This window comes from Populus nigra, chromosome 10, assembly GCF_951802175.1.
Source record: "Populus nigra chromosome 10, ddPopNigr1.1, whole genome shotgun sequence".
NCBI classification, from domain to species: Eukaryota; Viridiplantae; Streptophyta; class Magnoliopsida; order Malpighiales; family Salicaceae; genus Populus; species Populus nigra.
The window spans coordinates 6548352-6571942 of NC_084861.1; the positions used below are offsets into that span (position 1 = coordinate 6548352).

Below are 23591 nucleotides of genomic sequence, written 5' to 3' on the forward strand. Positions count from 1 at the left end.
AAAGCATCCTTATGCAACGTAACGAACTTAAAAAAAAATATTAAAATTAATTTTTATATTTTTATTTTTAATATGAATACAGGTTAAAAATTATTAATTTAATATTTTTTTAAGTCAAACATTTTTAAAATAGTTTAGTAAATACTTTTTAGTTGGTTTTTTTGAATGTGTTCCAGAATATGATAGAAATTAAGACTTGTATATATATATATTTTTTTATAGATGGCAAAACTGAAGTCACTCAGGATTTACAATTAAAAAAATAATAATTAAAAAGCCTAAATCAAGACATAATTTAGATTGTAGCAGTAAAAATATTTTTTATCTTTATTTGAAAAAGCAAAACACATGTTCTTGGAATGTAAAGTTATTTTCTTTGGGTTTATTTAGAAACCATTTAGAAACGCGATGTGAATTATATTTTAAAAAAGTTTAAATTTTTTTATTAAAATTTAATATGATTTATATGTTTTGGATCATTTTAATGTATTAATATCAAAAATAACTTTTAAAAAATAAAAAAATATTATAAATATAAATTTTAACATGAAAAATTATTTTAAAAAAACTGTTATCAAACTAATAAATACGTTCTTATTATTGTCGTCTGGTTACCGAGCAGAAAATCTTATAAAAATCTTAAACACATGGGAAAGGTGGATAGACCGTACAGGCTTAACTCCTCAATGTCACAAGAAATTGAGCGGCTGAAAGGCAAAGAGAAGAACTGACTCGTAAGTAAAAAGTCTCTCCAACCTGAGGCCAGACCTAAGTCGAGAGTGAAGAGTCGTGCTTTCTTGGAAGGAAAGAGAATTCCGAGCCACCTACCCTAGTCAATAAAAGATTCTTTCATCAAAAAGCTAACTGCTAACAGAGTTGGTTGCTTTCCATGGGTGTGTATGAAAAAAAAGGTACAACTGTTTTTTTTATAAAAAAATAATTTAATTTTTATATATTTTTTAAAATTATTTTAATGTATTGATGTTTAAAATAATTTTTAAAAAATAAAAAAACTTTATTTTAATACATTTTTAAATGAAAAATACTTTAAACCGCTACCGCCACTACAATTTCAAACACAATCTTAAAAGGAAAAGCGAGGCAAAGGGCTCTACATTTTCACATTAACAATGTAATAACTAATATATTCTTATAAGTTAAAAAAATTAAAACCATGTATAAGGGCTTTTTGGTTTTTTTACCTTCAAATGCATAGTTAAATGACTATATTGCCCCTACATTTCTCAAAAATAAAATTGATGGTTATGGCTATTTGGGTATTTTTCATATAGTTTTTTTTATATTGTCAATTAAAATGAGGGACAGTTAGGTCTTTGAACAAAAATGAAAAAAAAAGTTATTGACGCGTGCGTAGCACGCTCTAGCAGGTAGGAGATGTCTATACTTTTTAGGCAATGCATGTGGCACCTCCTAATATTCAAATGTCACTGTCAACGACGACGTTGGAAGTGGAGGTTTATCTTTTACATGGTGGTTTGACGCGTGTCAACGACAGATATATGGTTGATCTCTAGTGAATTCCCCCCTTCTTTTCTCTTTCCACACCTTGGTTTTTGTGTTGGCCTTGCTAAAAATCAAATATTTCCTTCAATTATTATTTATTTCAATTTTGATTTTCATTCTTTTGACTGCTATTTACTTTATTCTTAATGCATTTTAAAGTTTTTTTATTTTCGATTTTGTCCCTGGATATTTTATTTCATTTAGTTTTTTTTATCCAATTTGATTATCATTCTTTTTATTGATTCTTTTTTAATCCATTTCTTTATTTATTTTTGTGTTAATTTCATCCCTAAACATTTTATTTTATTTAATATTTTTATTTAATTTTGGTCATCGTTATTTTTATTGTCATTTTTTTATCCATTTTAGATTTATTTTATTTTCTAATTTAGTCCATAATTATTTTCTTTGATTTAGTTTTTATATTAGGATTGGTCTCATGACTCAAGTCACTAATTTCGAAGATTATCTCAATTTAACACTGATTTGTTTTTCAAATTATTTTTAATCTTTTACAATTTTATCATTGGATATTGAGCCTTGTGCTTCATTACTTGTTAAACTTTCCTTCATGTGGGTTTATCTCAATTTCATATCCCTGATTGCGGGATAATAAAGCTAACTTAGGTTTATTTGAGTTTTTTCTAGTGTTTCTTTTGTTAAAATTGATTTTTTTTTTTAGTTTCATCATTTTACGTTAGGTTATTGGGCCTTGAACTTTGTTATTTTTTTCACTTTTCTTTATATGGGATTATCCCGGGTCGCGAGTTAGTGAAATTGACTTGAGTTGACTCTAGTTTTTTACAACTTTCTTATTGGTTTAATTTCAGCCTTTTTTTTTCTAGGTCTGTATTTTAAAAAAATATTTTTTTATCCCAATCTCATGTCATGGGTCACATGTTAGTAAAGTTAACTTGGGTTGACTAGATTTTTTTTTTAATTTCATTCTTTGACATTAGGTTATTATGTCTTGGGTTTTGTGAAATTTGTTTTTGCTTTCTTCCATGTATGGTTATCACAGGTTGCGGGTTGGGCTAACCCGAGTTTACACGATTTTTTTTTGTTTTTTTTTAAAATTGATATAACTTCATTCCTTTTTCTAGGGTTTTTTTCAAACAATTTAATTTTTTATCACAATCTCATGACGTGAATCGGCGGTTAGCCAAGTGAACCTAGGTTAACCCGAGTTTTTTCTCTGATGTTTTTTTTATATATATATAATTGATGTTTTTTTTTAAATTTCATCATTTGACATTAATATACCGCTTGTTATTGCAACATAACCACACTTTTTTAAAAAAGAATGATTTTTTCCCCTTCAAATCAATTTCTTTGATGTTTGTTTTGATTTGTTGGTATCAGAATGAATTTTAAAATACATATAAAAAATTATTTTTATGCATTCCAAAAAGAAAAACGCTTTGATAAGCAACTACTACCATGATATCAGACACTACCTAAATTATTGGGACTTAATTTTAGTAATTGATTTTACTTTTTTTTATGAGGTCATTCTAATTTTATCTTGCAAGTTCCAGATGTTGAAGGAGCTATCATTCTTTATACTAAGAAAAAATTTATTCAGCTCACGACGCAGTGCAGCGAAGGCCACCTATCTAGTAATAGTTATATAAGAAGAGTGTGCGGCGAGGAAAATTAAACATTAAAAAATTATCATAAAAGGTTCTTTAAGCAAAACTAAAACAATAATGAAAACCACTTGAATAGAATTTCTTTAAATATGAAAAAAAAGAGAGTAACGTAGGCAGCACAATTGAATAAAGATTCTCATAAAATGAACTTTATTTGGTCATTTCCATTTCAAGAGGAAACTTGTATATTTAATTTTTAACAGATGCTGAATTGGTATGGGATTAGGAAGCAAGTTCGAGCTTGATCGCAGGAGTTCACTGGGGCCAAAATGCGTTGACAGAAGAAGAGACCTATGGATTATGTTATCCCGAGACTGCTTGAAAAGAAATGCTTGCAGCATCTATTATGTTGGAGGGGAAGAAGTCCGAGGCGGCACCGATCTACTAGTTGTTCCCCAGCCAGTATTTAGCGAGAAATTAGGCTTTGCTTAACACAACCATCTCCAGTGAAGCTCTTTCCAGACACGATTTCTATTTTCTGTATTGTAATATCTAGCATTATAAATCTTTTATATTAGTTTTGACTTTTCAACTCAACAGGAGTTGTAAGGCCGAACTGGATATAAATTGTTTTTAGTTAAAATACCATTTTTTCTTTACTATCCTAACAAAAAAATATGTTATTCAAATAAAATATTTTTTTCCGTGGAATTCCAACTCAATCATGTTGAGCTAGCAAATTAGAACTAGATTTATAGCTCACTCACTTGATCTCTCAGTTATTTCGTTGTATCAATTTTAAATTTGTTATTGTATTTTTGTTTTATTTTACTTATAGCATGGTGGGATTGTTCTTTTCCTAAATCAATAGATGGGGACCAAGTTGTAAAATTTGCATTAGGAAATAGGAAGGCAAGGCAGGGCCCTAGAAAGGTTGGAGAGGAATCATTCTTGCGGCAGCCACTAGCCACCCACCACAAATGTGTAGGGAGACATGCAGAATCTGAACTAAAAGCTTTTTGATTGTCGCAACTCGCAAGTGTCAGGTAGTTTTTCTGCTGGACTAACGCAACCTCGACCCCCGTCAAGGCTTGATAAAATACCTGTTGCTGAAATTCGCGTACCTAGGGAAAGAAAGCCGCCAATGGACGGAAACTAGAGGCATATTTGGACAACCTTAAGAGGCCTAGCAGCACTGTTCGATCTAATCGCATTGAACAAGCATAGCCCAAAAATACCTCGGTAATGAGCATTGAACTGAGGCTTAGGTCCACCTTTCCCTTTTTTGTGTGTATTTTCTGCTCCTGTTGCATCGCATGGCTGAGCAGTGAGCATGGAACTGAGCATTCAAGCCTAATGTGCGCCACGATTGCTATGAGAATTTCTAACTCAGCAGCACAGCTTGACACATGCCCCTACATGGTTCTCAGGGCATTTGGAACCAAAATTGCTGAAAATTACAAGTCCTGGTCCGTACTGAGAACATGCAAGGGAGTTTTGCCGCATACCTTTTCCTAAAATCTATTCATACACCAGCGCACGGTGTTTAATTTGCGGGCCTTGTGCCTGTAAAAACATTTCTCTTGCAGGCAGATCTGGTTTCTACAAAAAGTCGAGAACCTCAAAGTATGTATAGTATCGAAGTCATAGGAAAAGTTATAATTGTAGGTTTTACGAGGCAAGCAGAAAAACCACATATCTATCAACTAACCTGATTGCTTTTGAAAATTTTCATAATCTCGATAATAATTTTAAGGTGGGTCTGACCCTTGAAATCCATAAAAAACAAAGTAATCAAGTTCTCTCAACTAAACCATCGCTGAGAACATAAATTTAAACTTCAACTTCTTCCATAGCTCATTGCCGAATAGACCTTTCGGGGACGATGAAGACCAAACCCTTGACAACAGCTTTAGCCTGCTCCTTCACTGATCTTCAACATTCTATCATTCAGCCCCTGAATCAATCACTTTCTTTGCAAAAGAAGGCAAACAGAAAGCCGCTGTATGCAACTGAAATTGGGAACAGGAGTAATTGTAAGAACAGAACTATAGTATTCAGTGAAACGAATTGGAAGAAACATGGGCTCATTTAAGAAAGGTAATTTGCTATAACGCCCCTCACCTCTGAGTTGTAGAATTTCAAAGGTTTTGATTTTCTTTGACTATCATCGACATCTATAGGATTAACTGGATGCTTGAAATCAACAGGGGGTCCCTCGGTAGAGCAAAGCATGAAACCAATCATCCCGCTGAAACAAAATAAATCCAAAAAAAATTAGAAACAAAGAATACATCATATCCACTTACCACCAAATAGTATTACGTCAAGGGCAACAAATAAATAAAAGACGTCTGATTCTGATAGTAAGGATCGGGCTGGGAAAATATGTTTAGATAAATGATAAGGGCCTTTAATTCTAAGAGTGAGGTCGCTGTTATATGTGCACATCAACAATGCTATAAGTGAGAGGGCAGGGGATAAGTACAGGCCTTGGGTAAGTAGGAACAGTAGTCCAAGCATAGTTGACAGAGCCTTTGAAGATCTGACGGCAGTTTGCCACAATATCCTCAATGATGTTCATGTGAAGCCATATACTTTCTGCCTGTGTGCTCACAACTCCTCCTGGACGGAGAGCCTTTGCTACTGACTCAAAAAAGGGCTTCTCAAAAAGCTCTTGAGCAGGACCTGAGTTATGGAAACATAATCGTTTGAAAGTTAAAAGGAATTCAGAGCTACTAAATTAAAACAGACAATTGTCAAGTTCCCTCTTAACAAGTACAAATTTGCAGAGCTTGCAGTAGTGCTGTTACCTATTGGGTCGGAAGAATCTACTATGATTGCATCATAAGTACCTTCAGGAACAGCCTTTAAGAATGCAACTCCTGCAAGTTCAAAGAAATTCGACCAATAAATAAACTCACAAGATAAGACAAAAGGGGAACAAGAAAGCAGCAGTTCATACCATCACCGACACGGAGAGTCACTCGGGGATCCTCATACCCGATGGCTACGTCAGGGAAGAATTTTTTAGAAACCTGGAAGACAAAAAGGGAATAAGTTATAGTGCAGAGACTGTTTCAAGGATACTTGAAAATTTGGGTCCTAAATGTTATAAAATTGAAATCGAAACAGAAAACTCAATCAGAAAATGTCATATCTACTTCTTTAATTAGATCAAACTCCATGCCAAAGTAACCATTAAAAATCTGGAAAAATAGCCTAAGTATGAAAGAGGCTTTAGGTGTCCTACTCACATCAACAACCATCTTATCTATTTCACATATGTCAATCTGCTCAACAGAAGAGTGCCGAGCCACTTCCCGTAGGACCCCACCATCTCCTCCACCAATAACCAAAACCTGATGAAGAAAAAAATGTAGTAAGAATTAGAAAGAAAAAAGAGAAACTAAATTTAGCACCATGCAATTATGTTAAATAATATTACCAAGGAAAAACACCGAAAAGAAGTCTTGTGAACATAAAACTAGATCAATCAGCTCAGCATCTTCCACCCCATATTCAACAGCATTGAAATGAATTTTTTATTCTAACTTCTATAGATTGGCACTTCTCGCAAGTCAAAATTCTTTTGATTTTCTCCTTCATCTATTAGTTTTAGATCCCATATCCTCTGGCTGTAGTTCTGAAATGCTCAATTAACATGCTTCCTGCTTTCTAAAAATTTCCACCACACCAACTTGTTGATATAAGCTCTAGGTAAAAATGGCAAAAAAAAGAAGAAACAAACCATGTATTCCATTTCTGATGCCACCCATCCCATTAAACTAAATATGAGTATTTGAATGGCCCATTCCCTACTGACATATCCTATGCACAATGCATCAACTACACATCAAAGGTGTAAGATTTAAACCAGGAATGAAATACTAACTAAAATGTGTCGTAATACATGTAACAACGCTCAAATGGCACTCAAGTATGCAAATGCATTTCCATTCGATTCTTTGATTCTATACCTTCTTTGGGTTTACAATTGAGCAAAGAGGAAGGTGAGTGATCATTTCTTGATACGCACATTCATCCCTCTCTGTTAGCTGAATCACCCCATCTAAAACTAGAACCTTTCCATATGTTGATGACTGCAAAAGAGCATCATGATGCATAATTCAGCATCAATATATGTTATAAGAAAAGTTTGGACATATAAAAAACAAAAAGATTAGCACATCTCCAGGGTATTAATTACCTGAAAGACCATGACATTCTGATAGTCAGACTTCCCTTGAAATAAGATCTTCTCTACTTTCAAGGAATGTGCTTCTCCTACAGGTTTCAAAAGTGAATCTCGTAAGAAGAAATAAAATCCAAAAACGTGGGATTGAGAAAGGCTAGGGCCATGAACAAGAAAAGTTACGATGAAGTTGGCAAAGATAATGAGGTTTCAGATGTACATAACTTTACATAGAAAAACACCAAATATAACTACATTAAAGTGCAGAACAGAGAATGGTGCGACAAATTAGCTGACATTCTAAATACTGCAAGGTATCCTTGCTCAATATTGCAGAAATAGCCTCAGTCGAGTGGCACAAGGACATTTCAAGGAAAACAGCACAAGAAATCATTTTGTAAATAAATGCAAAGCTTGTTCTTTTCTCAGTAATCCTATTTGTATCAAAATTCAAAACTCCCAAAACTTGCAAAAATACCATATTTTTAAGATTCATTCAGAGTAACATGAATGAAAATCAGATACATGCAAGAGGACAGAGCAGAAACACGCCAATTCCCACCAATCAAGTACCAGCACCTAGACTAGTAAAAATGAAAGGGATTTTAATTAAGTCAGTGGTTAAGGGTGTAATAGAACATTAGATGGCATAAACATCAAAAAAGAAGTTCCCATTACAGGGAATAATCATATAAATTAAAAATAATTATGAAGAAAAGAAAAAGAAAAGGTGCCCCTGGAGTGAAGCCATGGACAAGAACAGCCAAACGAATTGTAAACCCCCAGGATTACCAGTTAAACCTAAACCAAAAAAAAAATCTCATACAAACCAAACTGACTTAACAGCCCGAAATTGAAGTCCTCGGATAAAACATAATTTGCAATAAGATGTAACAAAAGAACACCCATGATTCTTATAGATTAACAGCTACGCCGAACAACATGAGTGTATCATCTTGTATTCCAAAGAAACAGAGGAAGTCTTTAACTTTTCAAGATGCATAGTGTTCTTGGTTGTAATCAAAAGAAAAGGAGGCGAAAAATGAAGGGGGGTTAGAGAAGAGAAATACCAGGCCACATTGGGCTAATCTCAGAGAACCAGCCAGGAATAACAGAGGAAATATAATCGCTACTGTTGGTCTGTGTCTCCATGGCTTCAGTGGCAGCAAAGGCCCCGTTCTCTTCATCTTCTCTTGGCCTCTTCACTGGCAAATCACCAACAAAACTCTCTTCAGCCATTCAGACTCTCTGAGAGTTTCTCTTGCTGGAGCACCTAAAACCCTCTCCTCCTCACAAAATAAAAAAAAACTCAGGTACGTAGAAAAAGGAAAGAGGAGGAGGAGCACCCTGAGAGACAGATAGAGAGAGAGAGACACCCTCAAAAACCTAATGGAGAGGTATACCCAAAGTTTACTACTTAAAAGGAATGGAAGGGAAGCCACATGCTCCTTTATTTATTTTCCCATATTCTAATCTTTTTTTTTTTTTTTATGGGTGCATAATTGATTGATGCGTGGTAATTTATTTTATTAAATGGTGATATATATTTTAAAACCAACTTGAACATAAATTAAGATTAAATTTACTTATCAAATAATTGTAAGATTATATCTCCTATATTAATATAATATATTTAAAGTATTTTAATAATATCCTTTATGATATTAAATATATTTTTAACACTCCAATTTTTAATGTAGAAGGTTGCAACCTTCATTACTTTTGGTGCAGGAAGATTTTACTGCTGATCCTAAAATTCTAATAAATAAATAAGATATGTTTGATTGGTTGATATTAAGAATAAATTTTAAAAATATTATTTTAATATATTTTTGAACAAAAATTATTTTAAAAAGCTAAAATTAAGGTTTTTTTTTATATACTTTCATATTATTTTAATATATTAATATTAAAAATAAATTTAAAAAATAATATATATATTATTTTAATATATTTTTAAATAAAAATTCTTAAAAAAACCCACAACCACAACTACAGTCAAACTATCAATCATCCAAAAAGTAAACCTTGATTCGTATGGCAATAATAATAATAATAATAATCACTGCTATACGTTGCATCGCAGAGAGAATCTGCTTATTAAAGACGCGTCCTTGTTTTTGGTTTCCCTTTTACTTTTTGTGAGCATAATATCTCCTTAAAATCAGAGACCTTATTGTTTATGATGTGAATCATAGCATGAAGGATGTGCTGCAGTAAATGATGGGGCTATCAATTAGGGTTCTGGCAACTTTGGGATGAGGTTCCCTCAACTTTTTCCTCCTTTTTCTTTTATCTGACGGTTTGATGAGGCATTTCACATGATTGTCATCCACATGGTGTTTTCAGTCTATATACTGTGGTTTTTTTTTTTTTTTTAATTTCTAAACCGTCCAGATTAATTGACTTTTATTATGATTTTCTCAATTAATTCATGTTTCTCAGTTTAAATATATTAAATACCAAGTGGTAAATAATTACAGGGTATTGGAGCTTTTTTATATCAGATAATAGTCAATAACTGGCCATGTGATGTGTTTTATCATGATAAGTACTGGAGGAACAACCCGGTTGGTTTTCCGGTGATAACCCATCCCTTTCTCCTTAAATTTATTCCGGTCTCTGGTCTATTATTTGGAGCCGTAGGATTGGATTTCTAGTGGTTTTGAGCCATTAGATTGATGAGATAAGCTCTATCCTATTCCTCGCCTGTGTAGCAACTTTCAATCTTAACCATCCACCCCATCTCCCCGGCACCGGAAAGAAAATGCCCTCTACCTCTTTCACCTTCTCGATCATGGAGAAATCATGGGAAGACCCAAGTCTTCTGACAACGGAAGGATGGTGGTCACCGAAGAAGAAGGGAATGATTACTTCAATAATGTGATACTTTAATGATTACATCACCTTCCTTCCCCGCCCTTTTTAAAACATGGGTCTAGGCTTTGAAACTTTTTAAGGTTGCGAGCGTGTTGTCGCAGTGTTGGACTTTATTACAGTAAGAAATGGACCGTGCAAAATTATTGGCTGTGTAAGATTGAGATAATAGTACATTCTCTAAAGTTTTTATTTTATTTTATTTCAGTAGTTCAATTGTCACTTATTTATATATTTATACCCCGTATATGATTAAAAAAGCACGTGAGAATCAAGTGCGCAAAAAATGTTAAAATAATCCCTCGAATCATTGTTATTTTGATTTACATCTCTTGAGAATTTATTATTATTATTATTATTATTTGTTTAAGCAATTGAGCTATTGTACGTTTAAATTTGCGCACCTTTTATTCGGTCCAGGTTGGAAATATATTGAGAATATGAGAAAATCATGTGTAATGACCAAGATAATTGAAAAATAAAAGAGTAAAATATTAAATCAAATTAAGAAAAAAAAACTAGAATAAAAATCCTAAGAATTGGATAAGTAATTATATTTTTTTTCTTCTTGTTGGTTATATTATTCAAATTTATGAAACTGAATAAAAAAATATATTATATTTTTCGAGTAATTCGTTAAATGACACTCTATCGATGCTATTCCACAAAAGCCTTCACAATCCAGCAATAAAAGAAAGAATCAAATCAGGTGCAAGTCATTGCTTAAGTCTTTTATTGTAAAAATGGAAAACACTCGTCTAAAAAGTTCTAGACTTGTCAACTTTCAAACCAAAATCTTTTTTTTTTCTTTTATATATCTTCTTTAGGGTATTTATTCATGGTGTTTTATTTTGTCAATGTTTTGACTTTTTTTTTGTTGTGCACATATTTTTCAGTGTTTTTTTTAATGAGTTTTCTGGTGTAAATCAAAGCTAATAATATTTTACCTAGGACATTAAAAAAATAATTATCCAAGAGGTGCCCATCAAGTGGCCTCTATTAAAATTATTTTGATTCTTTATTTATTGCGCATATGATTTTTATGTGTTTTCTTAACAGAATTATTAATAGAACCTAATAGAAAGGGTGTAAATCCAAATCTGTGGTCGTTGAACTATTGAAAAAAAAATTGAAGAAATATATGAAGAAAATAGCTGCCTATAATTTAATTTGGATATGGAGAAAGTTGTTTTTGTTAGAAAGAGATTCATGATGTTTTAAGGCAAGTGAAGAAGAGGAAAGTGTATTCCTTAATTAAGAAGAGGAAAATATTTTGGTAGCAAAAAGGGTTTTTTTTTTTTCTAGTTGACTGTAAACAATATTCCATTTACCAACTTTTCTAAAATTCACTAAGCATTTGAAAGTTTGGAAGATAGTTTTCGAAAACCATTTACATGAAACAAACATGGCCTGCAATCTATTTTCTGTTCGAAACTACGAAGATTAGGACTAATAACAAGATCAGCTTTGTGCCTATGCAAGTAAAAAGGAATTGCATGCTCTATCATGATTTTGACCTGAGGGAAAGACCGGTTTCCACTTTCTTAATTTCAAAGATGAGCATCCTCCACATCTTGAGGACAAAAATTTCAGCTTCATCATCTAATATAGCCTGAAGCATCTCCAACATTTGGGATGCCTTCACATGGTCTTGAGTACTCGACACGATGTAATCAACCAATGTGGTTTCTTCCTCTCCCAAAAACTCTGTAATCTTCTTTGATATCCAAGGTCTCATTCTCTCATGAAGCTCATGCTGTGAAGGTGCAGAACAAAACAACATGAGAACATTAAAGAGCATGAACTTCGGGCATGGTAGTAAAAAATGAGGGGACAAGGGAAAGCAAATATTTGACACGATTTATTCCTAAGCAGTAAGAACTGTAAAAAGAGTTGCTTACCTTGTCATACATGGCCCAATTTATCTCATACGAGAATAGCTCCTCCTTGGTCTTTGGGATCATATCAATCAATTGCTTCGCATCCAAAAGCTTCTGTTTATCTGGTGTCTTGACTTTATCTAGCCCATGTTCTCGGTTTCGGTCCCTGTCCCATTCAGGACCTTTTCTTTGTTATCATATCTGCTTCGATTAATGTCATCATCATTATGGTCCCTGTCCCGTTGACTTGACCTATCATGAGAGCGTCTGCTTCTTTCTACACCAGGCTTCTCCTCTTTGGGAGTAACATTTGATATACGCTTGGCAAATTCTGCAGCAGCAACAAGATTTGGTGGCTGTTCTCCAGAAACAGCATGTTGGACAGCCTGCAACTCCTCATTTGAATAATCAATGGGAACCAGTGGCCTCATTTTTTGCTCCTTTTGTGCATCGTCATCCTCCTCTTCATGGAAAACAGATGGGACAGCAGCTCGTTTTCCAGAGCCAACTAAACCAAAGCCCAATTTTCTTGCAGGAACGCTACCACTCTGTCGCGTATCTGATGACATGTTTGATTCATCACCGGCACCATTTTGTAAAATCCCATCACCTGTCATGCAAAGCATGCCACCCTCAAAAACATTGGAGAAGTTTCACATTTTTTCCATCAAGAGATGTCGGGGAACAACACACTAACATTAAAACAAAAAAAAAACAAGAAACAAATACAGATAAAGAAAGTTTACCTGTGTGGTTTTCATTACCAGAAACACCTTCATAATCTTTTTCAACAGCCTTCTCTGTACTTTCAATACAAGGTCCTTCAGTCAGACCCCTCATATCACTTCCATTCGAGACATTTCCAGACAAGAGTTTCAATGGATCTCTCTGTTTCTCCTGAAGCTTTTCTTCCTCGTCTCTCCTCTTGGTCTCAGCAATTTCTTCCTCTTCTTTGAGCCTGTCAGCCATGTCATCCTCCTTCTCCCGTAGCCTCTTCCTTCACCTATCCTCTAAAAAACTTCTGTGCCACCTTTTTCTTGAATCATCATCTTCATCTTCCTCGTCATGAAGAATCTCCTTCCTTCGTTTGCGTTCTCTTTCTTTATCCCTCTCCTTCTCATACCGCCTCTGTTTATCCTTCTCTCTCTCCCTATACTCCCAATCTTTGAGGCGTTCTTCATACGCACGCTCGGCCTCCTCAATCTTCCTTCTCTGCTCCCTCTCTTTCCTAACACGCTCTCGTTCTGTTTCCCTTCCATAACTTTCAATTTCTCGTTCTTTTTCCCGTTTTAGATCTCGTTCTCTGTCTCTATCTCTGCTTCTCCTGTCATACCCTCTACTCCTATCGGGCGAGCTCGTTTCAGCCCTGTCCTGGTCATTTGCAGCTTTATTGCCACTAGTTGTCTCATCATCATTTTTACCATCAGCTGCATCTGCATAATCATAAACGTCAACAATTAATAGTTGAAGTTTGAAAAACTACCATCAGAACATAGACTAATAAAAGTAAACTGATGGTGTATCATTGTAAGCACTCACGACTCCTCATTATGTCAGCATCAGTATTAGCATCTCTCAATTTAGAAGGCAATTCCGAGTTTGGATTGACAGAACCATCTGCAGGTGCTTGTGAAGGTGGTGGAGGAGGAGGCAGAGGTTTGGTCTTTAACCTCTCTTCTACCATGCTAGTGAGCTTCTCAAGAGCCTCTCGATCACCCACCCTGTCCTCATCAGTCACAATACCAAAGTTAGCAAGGTCATGATTTTCTTTGTTCCCTTGGTCACTATCATTGCTTGAGACATTGATGGAGGATATGGGAGGTTCGCCCTTCTCACTATCAATGCCTGTTCTATCCTCCTTGTCAGCCCCTGCAGCTTGAGTCTCTTTGAAAATCTTCGAGTTTTCAGTTTTCTTTTCAACATACCGCTCCAGATATTCTTTAGTTGCTTGATCAACATTTAACTGTTAACCATGCAATAGAAAGGACGGCGATGAGATGCAAATGAATTAGTTAAAACAAATACAAAATAAAATGAAGAAAGACAACAGTTGATTAATGAAATATCCACTACTTTTAATGAGTGATTCCTTGAAGCAGCCACGATATGCATGCTACACTGTGCTTTTATTTTCTAGGCCCTAAGCCCCTATTTCCCTTTGTCAAGAGTGCTTCAAAACTGACAAGGGTATTATACAGAATAAGTATTCCACGCATTAGGTTCAAATTTTGAATTTATGTTAAAAGGTGGTTGCAACCACTAATTATTTGCCTCTCCCAAATTAAATTTCTAATTTTATTTCAGATCTGGTAGCAAACTTTCCTTTTCTTTTTCCAATATTCGTTTTGGTCAAGCAAGGTTAAAATGAGTGAAGAATTTCTCAAGGATAGAAAAAATTACAAGAAAGGCAAACAATTAATTTTTACATCTTAACCTCATGAAATTCCAGTGAAATACTGCCTGCCAAATTTGATGCTGAAGATTTCAAGATTTAAGACCTCCTATTCACTTGCTAACCAGAGATTTTCTTACAATAAAACTCATTTACATGCCTGCCAAAGAACAGAAAAGTTCAATTGAAATTGATACCAAACATTGAAAGTTATTGCCATTCATCTCATAATCAATGGTGTTTCCAGAATTTGAAGGGAAAAAATGACATCCCTACATACCATTAGTTCTTGCCTATCAATGTTAAATTTAGTCAGCAGTCGTAATGCTCAGAGAACCCCTTTGGCAGATTCGAATTCACAAAATCCAAAACCTCTAGGAGTTCCATTAGCAGGATCTTGAGGGCGTCTCCAATTCTTGACAGGTCCACACAACTTCAGAAAGTGCAAAACCATAGATTTTGTCAGAATGAAAACTTCAATAGTTTGACATAAACAAGGCTATTGGTAAAGCAAGAGGAAGCCTGATTGTGAAGCATAAATAGTGTAAGTGATAGCATACCTGAAGGAGTGATGACATAAAATCATTTTCCACAGATGGTGCTATCTTGCCAACATAAACTGTGGTTTGTGGTTTCTCAGCTTGTGTCACAGAAGGAACAACTGGCCTGATAATTTGGGAGATAACTGGGCGAACACCAGGAATCCCAGGAATAAGGGGTTGAGGCACTGCTGGAACCACACCGAATGCTCCAGGAGGGCGTGGAAGAAATAAGGGGCGAACCATTGCTGGATACGGGGAGGGATAGCTCAGGATTCCTGCAAAAAATAAAAATAAACATCTACGTAGACGTGTCAGAGCAGGTCTACGAATGAAATACAGAATGAAATCATGGTTCTCACCATTAAGCATATGGGCAAAGAAGAATTTGAAAAGAATAATCAAGTGTTGTTACCACACAATAAAAGCATATTAGAGATGGCACCATATGCATCAACTATCACCAGCTGAACAGATAACCTGAGGGAAACATAAAGAAATATAGGATCGAGTTCATAAACATGGACTTGTGAAGTTGGCTTACCTCGTGCATCTGCTTGCAAGAAAGTAGTCTTTTCAAATCATCCCATGCACCAAATGTGGGATTTTGACATGCAGTAACATGAGTTTTGGAATATCTTGTGGGTACAAGGAAAGTAATAACACAGAAACTAGACTAGTATATTATTTGCAATTTTAGTTTATCATCACTGTTAGTTGTTCAACGAAAGCAGGTAAACAACAAAAGAATAGCAAGAGAGAGGGGAAGAAAGAAAAGGATTGATGGTAAATCGGAAGAATTGTGATACCTTATAACACAAGGCCAGGGAGCGTTCAGTTGTTAACATGTTCTGCTGCTGGCAATTCATAGACAGGCCCATGAAATGGAAAGAATCCTTACAATTACCAGAACTAAAATAAACATGACATGATTCAGAAGGATATGATGGTTCAAGATTATGTTAGTAATCTTCTTTAGTAAGCTCTAATAATACCGATTTTTTGGCTTTCACCTTGAATTTTTTTATTCCAGAGCAAAAAAAGAAAAATCAAACAAAACCAGGCGAAATATGTGCATACCAAAAAAAGGAGTTGTAGAAGGTGATTGATGGTGTCTCGGTCTTAAAGAGCCTTCCAACTTTTCTCACCGTATTCAATCAAGACCACTGTAGGAGGAAAACATCCGGTCATCTATATCCCTTTTTGGAGGGTTTTGTTTTCTAAATCCCCCCACTACCCTCTTTTAACTGAACACACTCCCCGTGTATTTAATTCAAAACTCATCGTTATCATTCAGAAATTAAAATAGCACACAAATGAATTCAACAGGAAGAAAACAACAATATCTAATGATTAAACGATGACATGGACGGACAGACAGACGGACAGAAAGATTAAAAAAATAAAGAAAATAAAAAATTGGAAGAGGAATAACCCACCAGGTGGCGGAGCGATGGTCCCTTGATAACCATTGGGGATGGGCGTGTAGGGTGGTCTCGGAGTCTGAAATCCTGGCTGAACTTGATACGGCGCCATCATGGGGGGGACGCCAACGCCAGAACTATGGTTTTGATAAAATTGTGCAGCAACTGGACGGAATGAGGGAGGCTGCGAGTAGGAGGTGATCGACAGCGTTGGTGTGATTGTGGCACCGGGTTGGGATGTTGGGTTATCATTGTTATTATTGTTAAGGGGTTCAGTTTTTAAGGAATTGGGGTCTGGAATGGCGGGAGAGGGAGCAGCTGATGAGGAGGGATCCTCCGCCATGGAGAGAGAGTGTACGAGAGAGATCTGATGTGGCAATGATAGCGTTGTTTAATATGGTGTGTGCCCTCATTGAATGAAGAGCCGAAGAGCATACGTTTTTTTTTGTTACGACCTGTTTGCTTGTGGTCATTTCAATGGGAATCCTCGTAGATCCAACGGTTAGGATTTCATTTGTACGAGGTCGTGTTTGGTTATTAGTTTTTTTTAAAAAAAAAGTTTTAATAGATAATTATTTCATTTTATAAAAAAATTCAAATAATTAATTATAAATGAACCCAATTGGACTTTACAAACATGCTGAATATTTTTTATTTGTGGGTGTAATAAATATTATTTTAAAAGTGTTTTTTTGTTTAGAGATGTTTTTAAAAAATATTAAATTAATAATTTTTTTAGTATTATATATGTTTTGATGTATTAATATTACAAATTAAAATATATATATTAATATACCTTAAAACAAAATTATCTTTAAAAAACAGAATGCATCATAATCTTAACACTCCTTGTTGTTTTAGGATATGAGGAGGTAGGAATGATACAGTATGAAACATGAATTTTTGTTCGTCCCTGTTTGGTTTCGGGAGATGAGACGGTAAAAAATGCAGAAAATGTTTTGTATCTTCTGCTAGGGCACTTCTACTTGAATTAAATTATATATATAAAAAACATTATTAGATTCGAGGTTGTTTCACTGCTGCTAGTGAAAAACCTCCTTTTTTCCACTTTTACCTTTCTTTTATGATTTCACAATCAAACTTTTTTATTATTTATGATTTAGTCTTTTTACAGCGAGTTGATTTGCTTTTAAACTTAATGATTTATTTCATTTGTCTTGATACAAGGCTCTCAGCATGTTAAAAAAAAAAAATTGACACTAGGTTAATAATGCTCAATCATGTATAATAAAATTTAATTTTATAGGTTTAAGATAATTAAAAATTTAGATATCAATTTTGAGACTAAACAAATGTTTAGTCCCTTTTTACCTGACCATGAGCTAGATTAAATAAGTAGAGACTGTTTTTTAAAAAATTTATTTTTTTCTATTAAAATTCAATATATTTTATATGTTTTGCATCGTTTGAATGTGCTAATGTCAAAAATAATTTTTAAAAAATAAATAAATTATCAATATATATTTTAACATAAAAAATTATTTAAAAATAACTATAATCACAATCTCAAACATATTTATAATATTTATTCCCTTTTTACCCTACCATGAGCTAGATTAAACAAACAAGGAAAAAATAACTGGTGCATGTAACATAACAACCGCAGGACCATGATTGTGCGTGCAACCGTCACCAAGCTATGTATGAAGCCTTTCATGATTCCGATGGAATCGTCGGCGTGAGTGCTTTCTTTCTTGATGGTGCTGGATATGACGGTCCTTCGGTGTGACTCAACAATCTTCTTTTTTTCATTCTTTTTTCTTATTGGTTTCTACACCTAACTTTTCATTGTCTTTTCTATGTCAAATTTAATTATTATTTTATTAATTGCTATTTTTAGCAATAATTGAGTTCGATTTTTGATACTCAGTAAAATATTAAATGGTGTTTAAAATAATAAATACATCAGACAATAGGAAATTGAAGAAATATGGAAAAAAATAATAAAAATAAGGAAGACAATCCATTGCAATAAGTACCCATGGTGTTTTTTTTCCTTTAATTTTTTTCTTGTCACTTGAATTTTTTTTCTTTTAAATTTAATTATTTCACATTAAGTTAATCTAACATTGAATTTGATATTTTATTTTAATTGACTTTCCATAAGAATCTCATAATGTTAATAATAAATTTTAAAATTGAGTTAATATAAAATAAAAATAATTTTTATTGATATAAACTAATTAAAACTTCAAGAACTCAATGTCAAACCAAAACAAATATTCAATATATTTTTTTTTTAGAAAATAATGCTCAATCTTTCATTGAGATTGGCTGGCCCTTTAATTTCAGTTAAAGGGTTGTGCCTACAGCCAACTAATTGAGATTGGCTGGCCGTTAGACTTTCAGTATACGACCCAAATCTTCAAACTAGTTTCACTGACTATTACAAGTTTCAATTAGACCCCCCAAATCAATGCTGGCGTTTTATTCATATCCATTTAACAAAAAAAATAAATTCTTGCTGTTAAATTTCAAGTGAGAAGCACTTGCACAACATTTTTCTCTCAATAAATTTTGCAAAATAATACCGTATGAACAAAAATTTTCACTGGAAAAATATTTTGACTACGAGCAACAAATAAACAAGTAGAATAAACACACACCAAAAGAAGAAATTGGACGTGATGTTGAAAAGAAACTGGGAAAGAACATAAATGAAGAAAACTGGCTGTGATGTTGAGTCCTCGTGGTGTTAATATCTAATTATAACTGATTGGTTTGTATGAAACCTAAAAGACTAAGCAAGAATTTTCATCCCCAAGTAATTGTACTTTGGAAAAACAGTAAGATATGCAATATGATTGGCAAAATTCTCAGAAGATAAAAAGGACTGATTGATTGGAAATTCAATGCCCTATCTCTGATCTATGTGCACATGAGATAAATTGATCCCGGAGCCAGAAGATTAATCCTCAGTTGCATTTTCCAAAGCCTACAAAATAAAATGCCGAACAATTAAATACCAAGGGAGAGGAAGACATTGCCAGTTTTTTGGACGAAAGAATCTTCATTAGCGTGCAGCTGCTAAACCTTCACTGCATGTTTACCTGAATTTGCTCTTACAACTCTATCGTCTTAGTGTTCATCACCTTTACACCAAATCATATAGCGGGTTATGGTTTGGAAGAGGTAATCACAAATCTGATCTACCCCCACCAATAATCTCATCCCTATCTATGAAACGCTCAAGCAGCTCTTTCTCTTTCAAAACTAAGCACTCGTCAGCCTTCCCAAACCAGCCATAGCGGTGCTTGGCAACATAATCATAGACAGCATCCCTGATAGGAGTTGGAACTATCAAGAGTGTGCTCAGAGCAGAGTAAGGCAGAGGCAAGTATGACATTACTCTCAGTGCAGCTGCAGGGCCACATACACAGAGTAGCGAAGTTAAGGCTCAAGTTTTTGTTGTCAAGAAAAAATAGAGGGAAGCTTGAAAAGGAAAAAAAAAAAACAGTAGTGAACAGAGAAGCCACTCATGAATTCACATGCCAATATTGAAAAATTTGCCACGTTAAGAGAAATAGCTTATGAGTCACTGGAACTGAATTCACTAGTAGATGAAATCAATCTCTAGGACTTCTAGCAGTTTACAGAAATGAAGCTGTTCACTTTCTGTTGTAACAAGTTGTTTAGTGAAAAAAAAATCCTTGGTTCAACTGTGCAAACATTTCTCGCTTCTGTTCAGATGTGCTACAAAGGTAAGCTGATGAAACAGGAAAGAAACTATCACCAATTTACCACTGTCTGGACAGGGGTATCAATTCACAAGAACTTCTGATAGTCTCACTAATGCAGAAATCTGTTATTCTATATTTGATAATCAATTGGCATTGTCTTTGAAGATTGTTACGTCTTTTGACTCTTTTCTATGACAAAACTAGAACTTGGACTATTTAAAGGGAAAAAAAAGGGAGACAATGAGAGCTTCAGTATAGATCATCTTCTTTCAAATGTTGATCAGTCTAACTAACCTAAATATGAAAACTCCAATAGGGCAATGTTCATGAGTCTTGAATCATTAAAGTAACTTTTTGCTTATCCATACTGAAAAGCCCCAACAATTCTACAGGGAATAAGCTCTCTTGTAAAGTAATAACACGAGTAACTCAGTTACCACCTAACGATCTGTGGTTAAAGACGAAAAACTAAATGATTTGGCAATTGGCATTGCAGAGTATACGTGTGAATATTTCCTACAGCACAACACAATCTCACTTAGTAGCACAACTACTTCTCATCTTAGTGAGGTAGGCTATCAATAAACATCAATTTCCATGAACGCGGAAAACTAGCAATGGAGAAGCTGGCATAAGATGGATGAAGAGTGAATAAATGACAGAAAACTAACCAGTGGAAGCTTGGTGGTATGATCCTGGACCTTCAATGAAGAGAAAGCGACGGAGAACATCCTCCCGGTTAAGACCGCAGAGTGCCAAATATGGTTCTGCAGCCTTAGATTGCAGGCAACAGAACTTAATCTTCCCGTATTTGTCTGCTTCAATCACCCACTTCACCCCTGTAAAACTGGAAGGTGTGAGAGAGAGCATGAAATAACTTAATTACTTGGGACTTAGGACCCGCATTTTTGGTACAAGATCACCAAAAAACTGGAAGAAGAACAAAAAAAAACAGCACAAGCAATTGATTTAATGAACATAAAGGTGCAAGCATGTATTTGTCAATATTATAATAAAGGGAAAGTAAGATCTGATTAAAACCAAACTGTTTTCTTTACTTACATTTTTGAACTGTGATTAAAAGCAGACTGTTGGGGCACATTTAGGCAGTGTTCGAAAAGCGATTGAAAAAGAGGTTTTCTAAAAATTAAATTTATTTTATTTAAAATTAAAATTTTTTTTCTATATTTTAGATTGTTTTAATGTATTGTATTAAAAATAATTTTTAAAAAAATAAAAAAAATTATTTTGATTATTTCAAAATGAAAAACTTTGAAATTTAATCATCACAAACACCCCCATTAGATATTGGATAGCATTAAAACAAACATCCATTTAGGAGACATACGATACAGTATAATACACAGTACACTGTAATGAGGAAAGAAATAGAGATCGGGGCTGGGATTGGGGGTAATGGAAATGCGCAGCAAGCATATACACTGTGAGAAATAATAAACCGATAAGTAGTAGGTGCGTAAGTGTACCTCGGTGGCAGAGATGGCAGACAGCATCATAGACGACGACACGAGGCTGAAGGAGAGTGGGGACTGTGGCCACTGGCTTCACGGTGGAAGCAACGGATGGGTACAATAGCTCTTCTTCTGCGCTGACGTCGGCAACATCAACTGCAGCGACGTCCGTTGATGATTTTGATGAAAACCAGCCGCAGCCAGATTTTAATGGAGATGATGAGGAAGAAGAGAAAAATGGAGCCAGTTTTCTAATCCGTCTGACCATCATCGTCGTCGACATCATCAGAGACTGTTGTTAATCTTCAGTTCTAGAACGGATATCTAGTAATTAGTTGTAATTAGTGTTGGGTTTGTTTAATTAAGATGGAGGCGGTGTCAAGGGTCGAGTACTCTCCGGAACCACGAAGGTTGAAACTTGAAACAAGGCCTGTGATTTTGCGTTTCAACCGAGTGTCTAGACATCCGTTCGAATGTTTTTTTTCCTTTGCGGTTTTCTTTTTAGTTAAAGTTATATGTAGGCAATGGTAGACCCCAGATAAATTACGAGAGGTGTTGATCCTTGAACCCTGTTTTTTTTTAAAAAAATAAAATAAAATATTTATTATTTTATCATGTTAATATTATAAAAAAAATTATTTTAATATATTTTTAATTTAAAAATATTTTAAAAAACAATTTTATGTAGCAAATTTAAACTCTCGGGATACCAAATGTAAAATGTTTTAAAAAATACAATAAGATAGTGTAACAAACTCTTGATATATAATAAATTGTTCTTTAAGAATCTAATACACGGGGCTAATTTTTCTAATCCCATGATTTTGGAGAAATAAGAATTAATCTATAAAAACAAGAAATAGCAAAAAAAAAAAAACAAACTGTAACATTTTGTCATTCTTGTTATCTAATATAGATACGTGTTATTAAAAAATTTAATTTTTTAACTAAAATTTAATATAGTTTATATGTTTTTGATCGTTTTGATATGTTGATGTCAAAATTAATTTTTAAAAAATAAAAAAATATTATTAGATGTATTTTAGTATGAAAAATTATTTAAAAAACAATTACTACAACACTGCTAAACATACTCATATTTAATCAGGGAAAAAAATAAAGTTGAAAAGATGAAAACGACCTTGACCAAAGGCTAGGGTTGTTTTAACTACAAGAGCAGTTGAGTAAGAGTGTGTTTGGTATTGTGGTAGCTGTTGTAATTGTGGTAGCTGTTGTGATTGTGGTTTGAAAAAAAATATTTTATAAAAAGTACTTTTAATTGAGGTTAGTTTGAAAAAATAGGTGTTTGGTTAAACTGTGGTTGAAATTGAGGTTGAGCAAAAAGTAGTTTAATGTGTTTGGTTAAGAATGCTTTTGAAATTGAGGTTATAAAATAATTTTAAAAAATATATATTAATATTGATGATTTTTAATTTAAATATCGTGAATTTAACTATTGCTATTACATCATGAAATAAATCATATTTAATATAAAATATTTTTTATTATTCCATAAAACCATCTACAATTCCATTATGTACAAAATACATCCGACAAGAACTACAGTTTTCATAATTTTTTTAGCGTATAATAAAATTAGATAAAATATTATCAGGTATAAAATTCACTTTAAATTAATTTAAAAAAAATATTAAAAAACTTTTTTTTAAAAAATCGTAGTGTATGCGAACAGTGCAAGAAAATTGCACTGTTTATATTAATTGCACTGTTCATTGAACAGTGCAAGAAAAGCAGCCTTCAGCTGCTTCTTTAGAGCGTGTTTGGCAGTGTGGTTGCGGGTGCTTTTCAAATAACTTTTCGTGTCAAAATACATGCCAACGATGTTTTTTTATTTTTTAAAAATTATTTTTGACATCAGCACATCAAAACGATCCAAAACGTACAAACCATATTAAATTTTAGCAAAAAAAAATCAAATTTTTTAGGAATACAGCCGCAGCCGCGTTCCCAAAGAGACTAATCCTAATCCTGTGT

The 23591-nt window shown here is 33.8% G+C and overlaps 2 protein-coding genes and 1 pseudogene across 3 annotated transcripts; all 3 read right to left on the reverse strand.

Annotated features, from left to right (window-relative positions):
• Positions 1 to 4831: 4831 nt before the first annotated feature.
• On the reverse strand, positions 4832 to 8728 carry LOC133705937 (spermidine synthase 1-like). The gene is made up of 9 exons (XM_062131390.1): positions 8382 to 8728; positions 7327 to 7403; positions 7097 to 7219; positions 6374 to 6478; positions 6082 to 6154; positions 5930 to 6001; positions 5609 to 5804; positions 5241 to 5367; positions 4832 to 5128 (listed from the first exon to the last, which is right to left on the reverse strand). The coding sequence occupies exons 1-9, from the start codon at positions 8548 to 8550 to the stop codon at positions 5063 to 5065; spliced, it is 1008 nt and encodes a 335-aa protein (XP_061987374.1). The 5' UTR covers positions 8551 to 8728; the 3' UTR covers positions 4832 to 5062.
• A 2765-nt stretch (positions 8729 to 11493) lies between these two features.
• Positions 11494 to 16868, reverse strand: LOC133705168 (RNA-binding motif protein 25-like; annotated as a pseudogene).
• Positions 16869 to 19263: 2395 nt separating this feature from the next.
• On the reverse strand, positions 19264 to 22101 carry LOC133704920 (uncharacterized). Of its 2 annotated transcripts, XR_009844156.1 has the most exons (4): positions 21612 to 22101; positions 20796 to 20963; positions 19495 to 19804; positions 19264 to 19379 (listed from the first exon to the last, which is right to left on the reverse strand). XR_009844156.1 is itself a non-coding variant. In XM_062129983.1 (3 exons), the coding sequence occupies exons 1-3, from the start codon at positions 21880 to 21882 to the stop codon at positions 19581 to 19583; spliced, it is 663 nt and encodes a 220-aa protein (XP_061985967.1). In that variant the 5' UTR covers positions 21883 to 22101; the 3' UTR covers positions 19264 to 19580. The 2 variants fall into 2 exon arrangements, 1 of the variants encoding a protein (XP_061985967.1); XM_062129983.1 differs by having other exon boundaries at positions 19264 to 19804.
• Positions 22102 to 23591: the final 1490 nt, after the last annotated feature.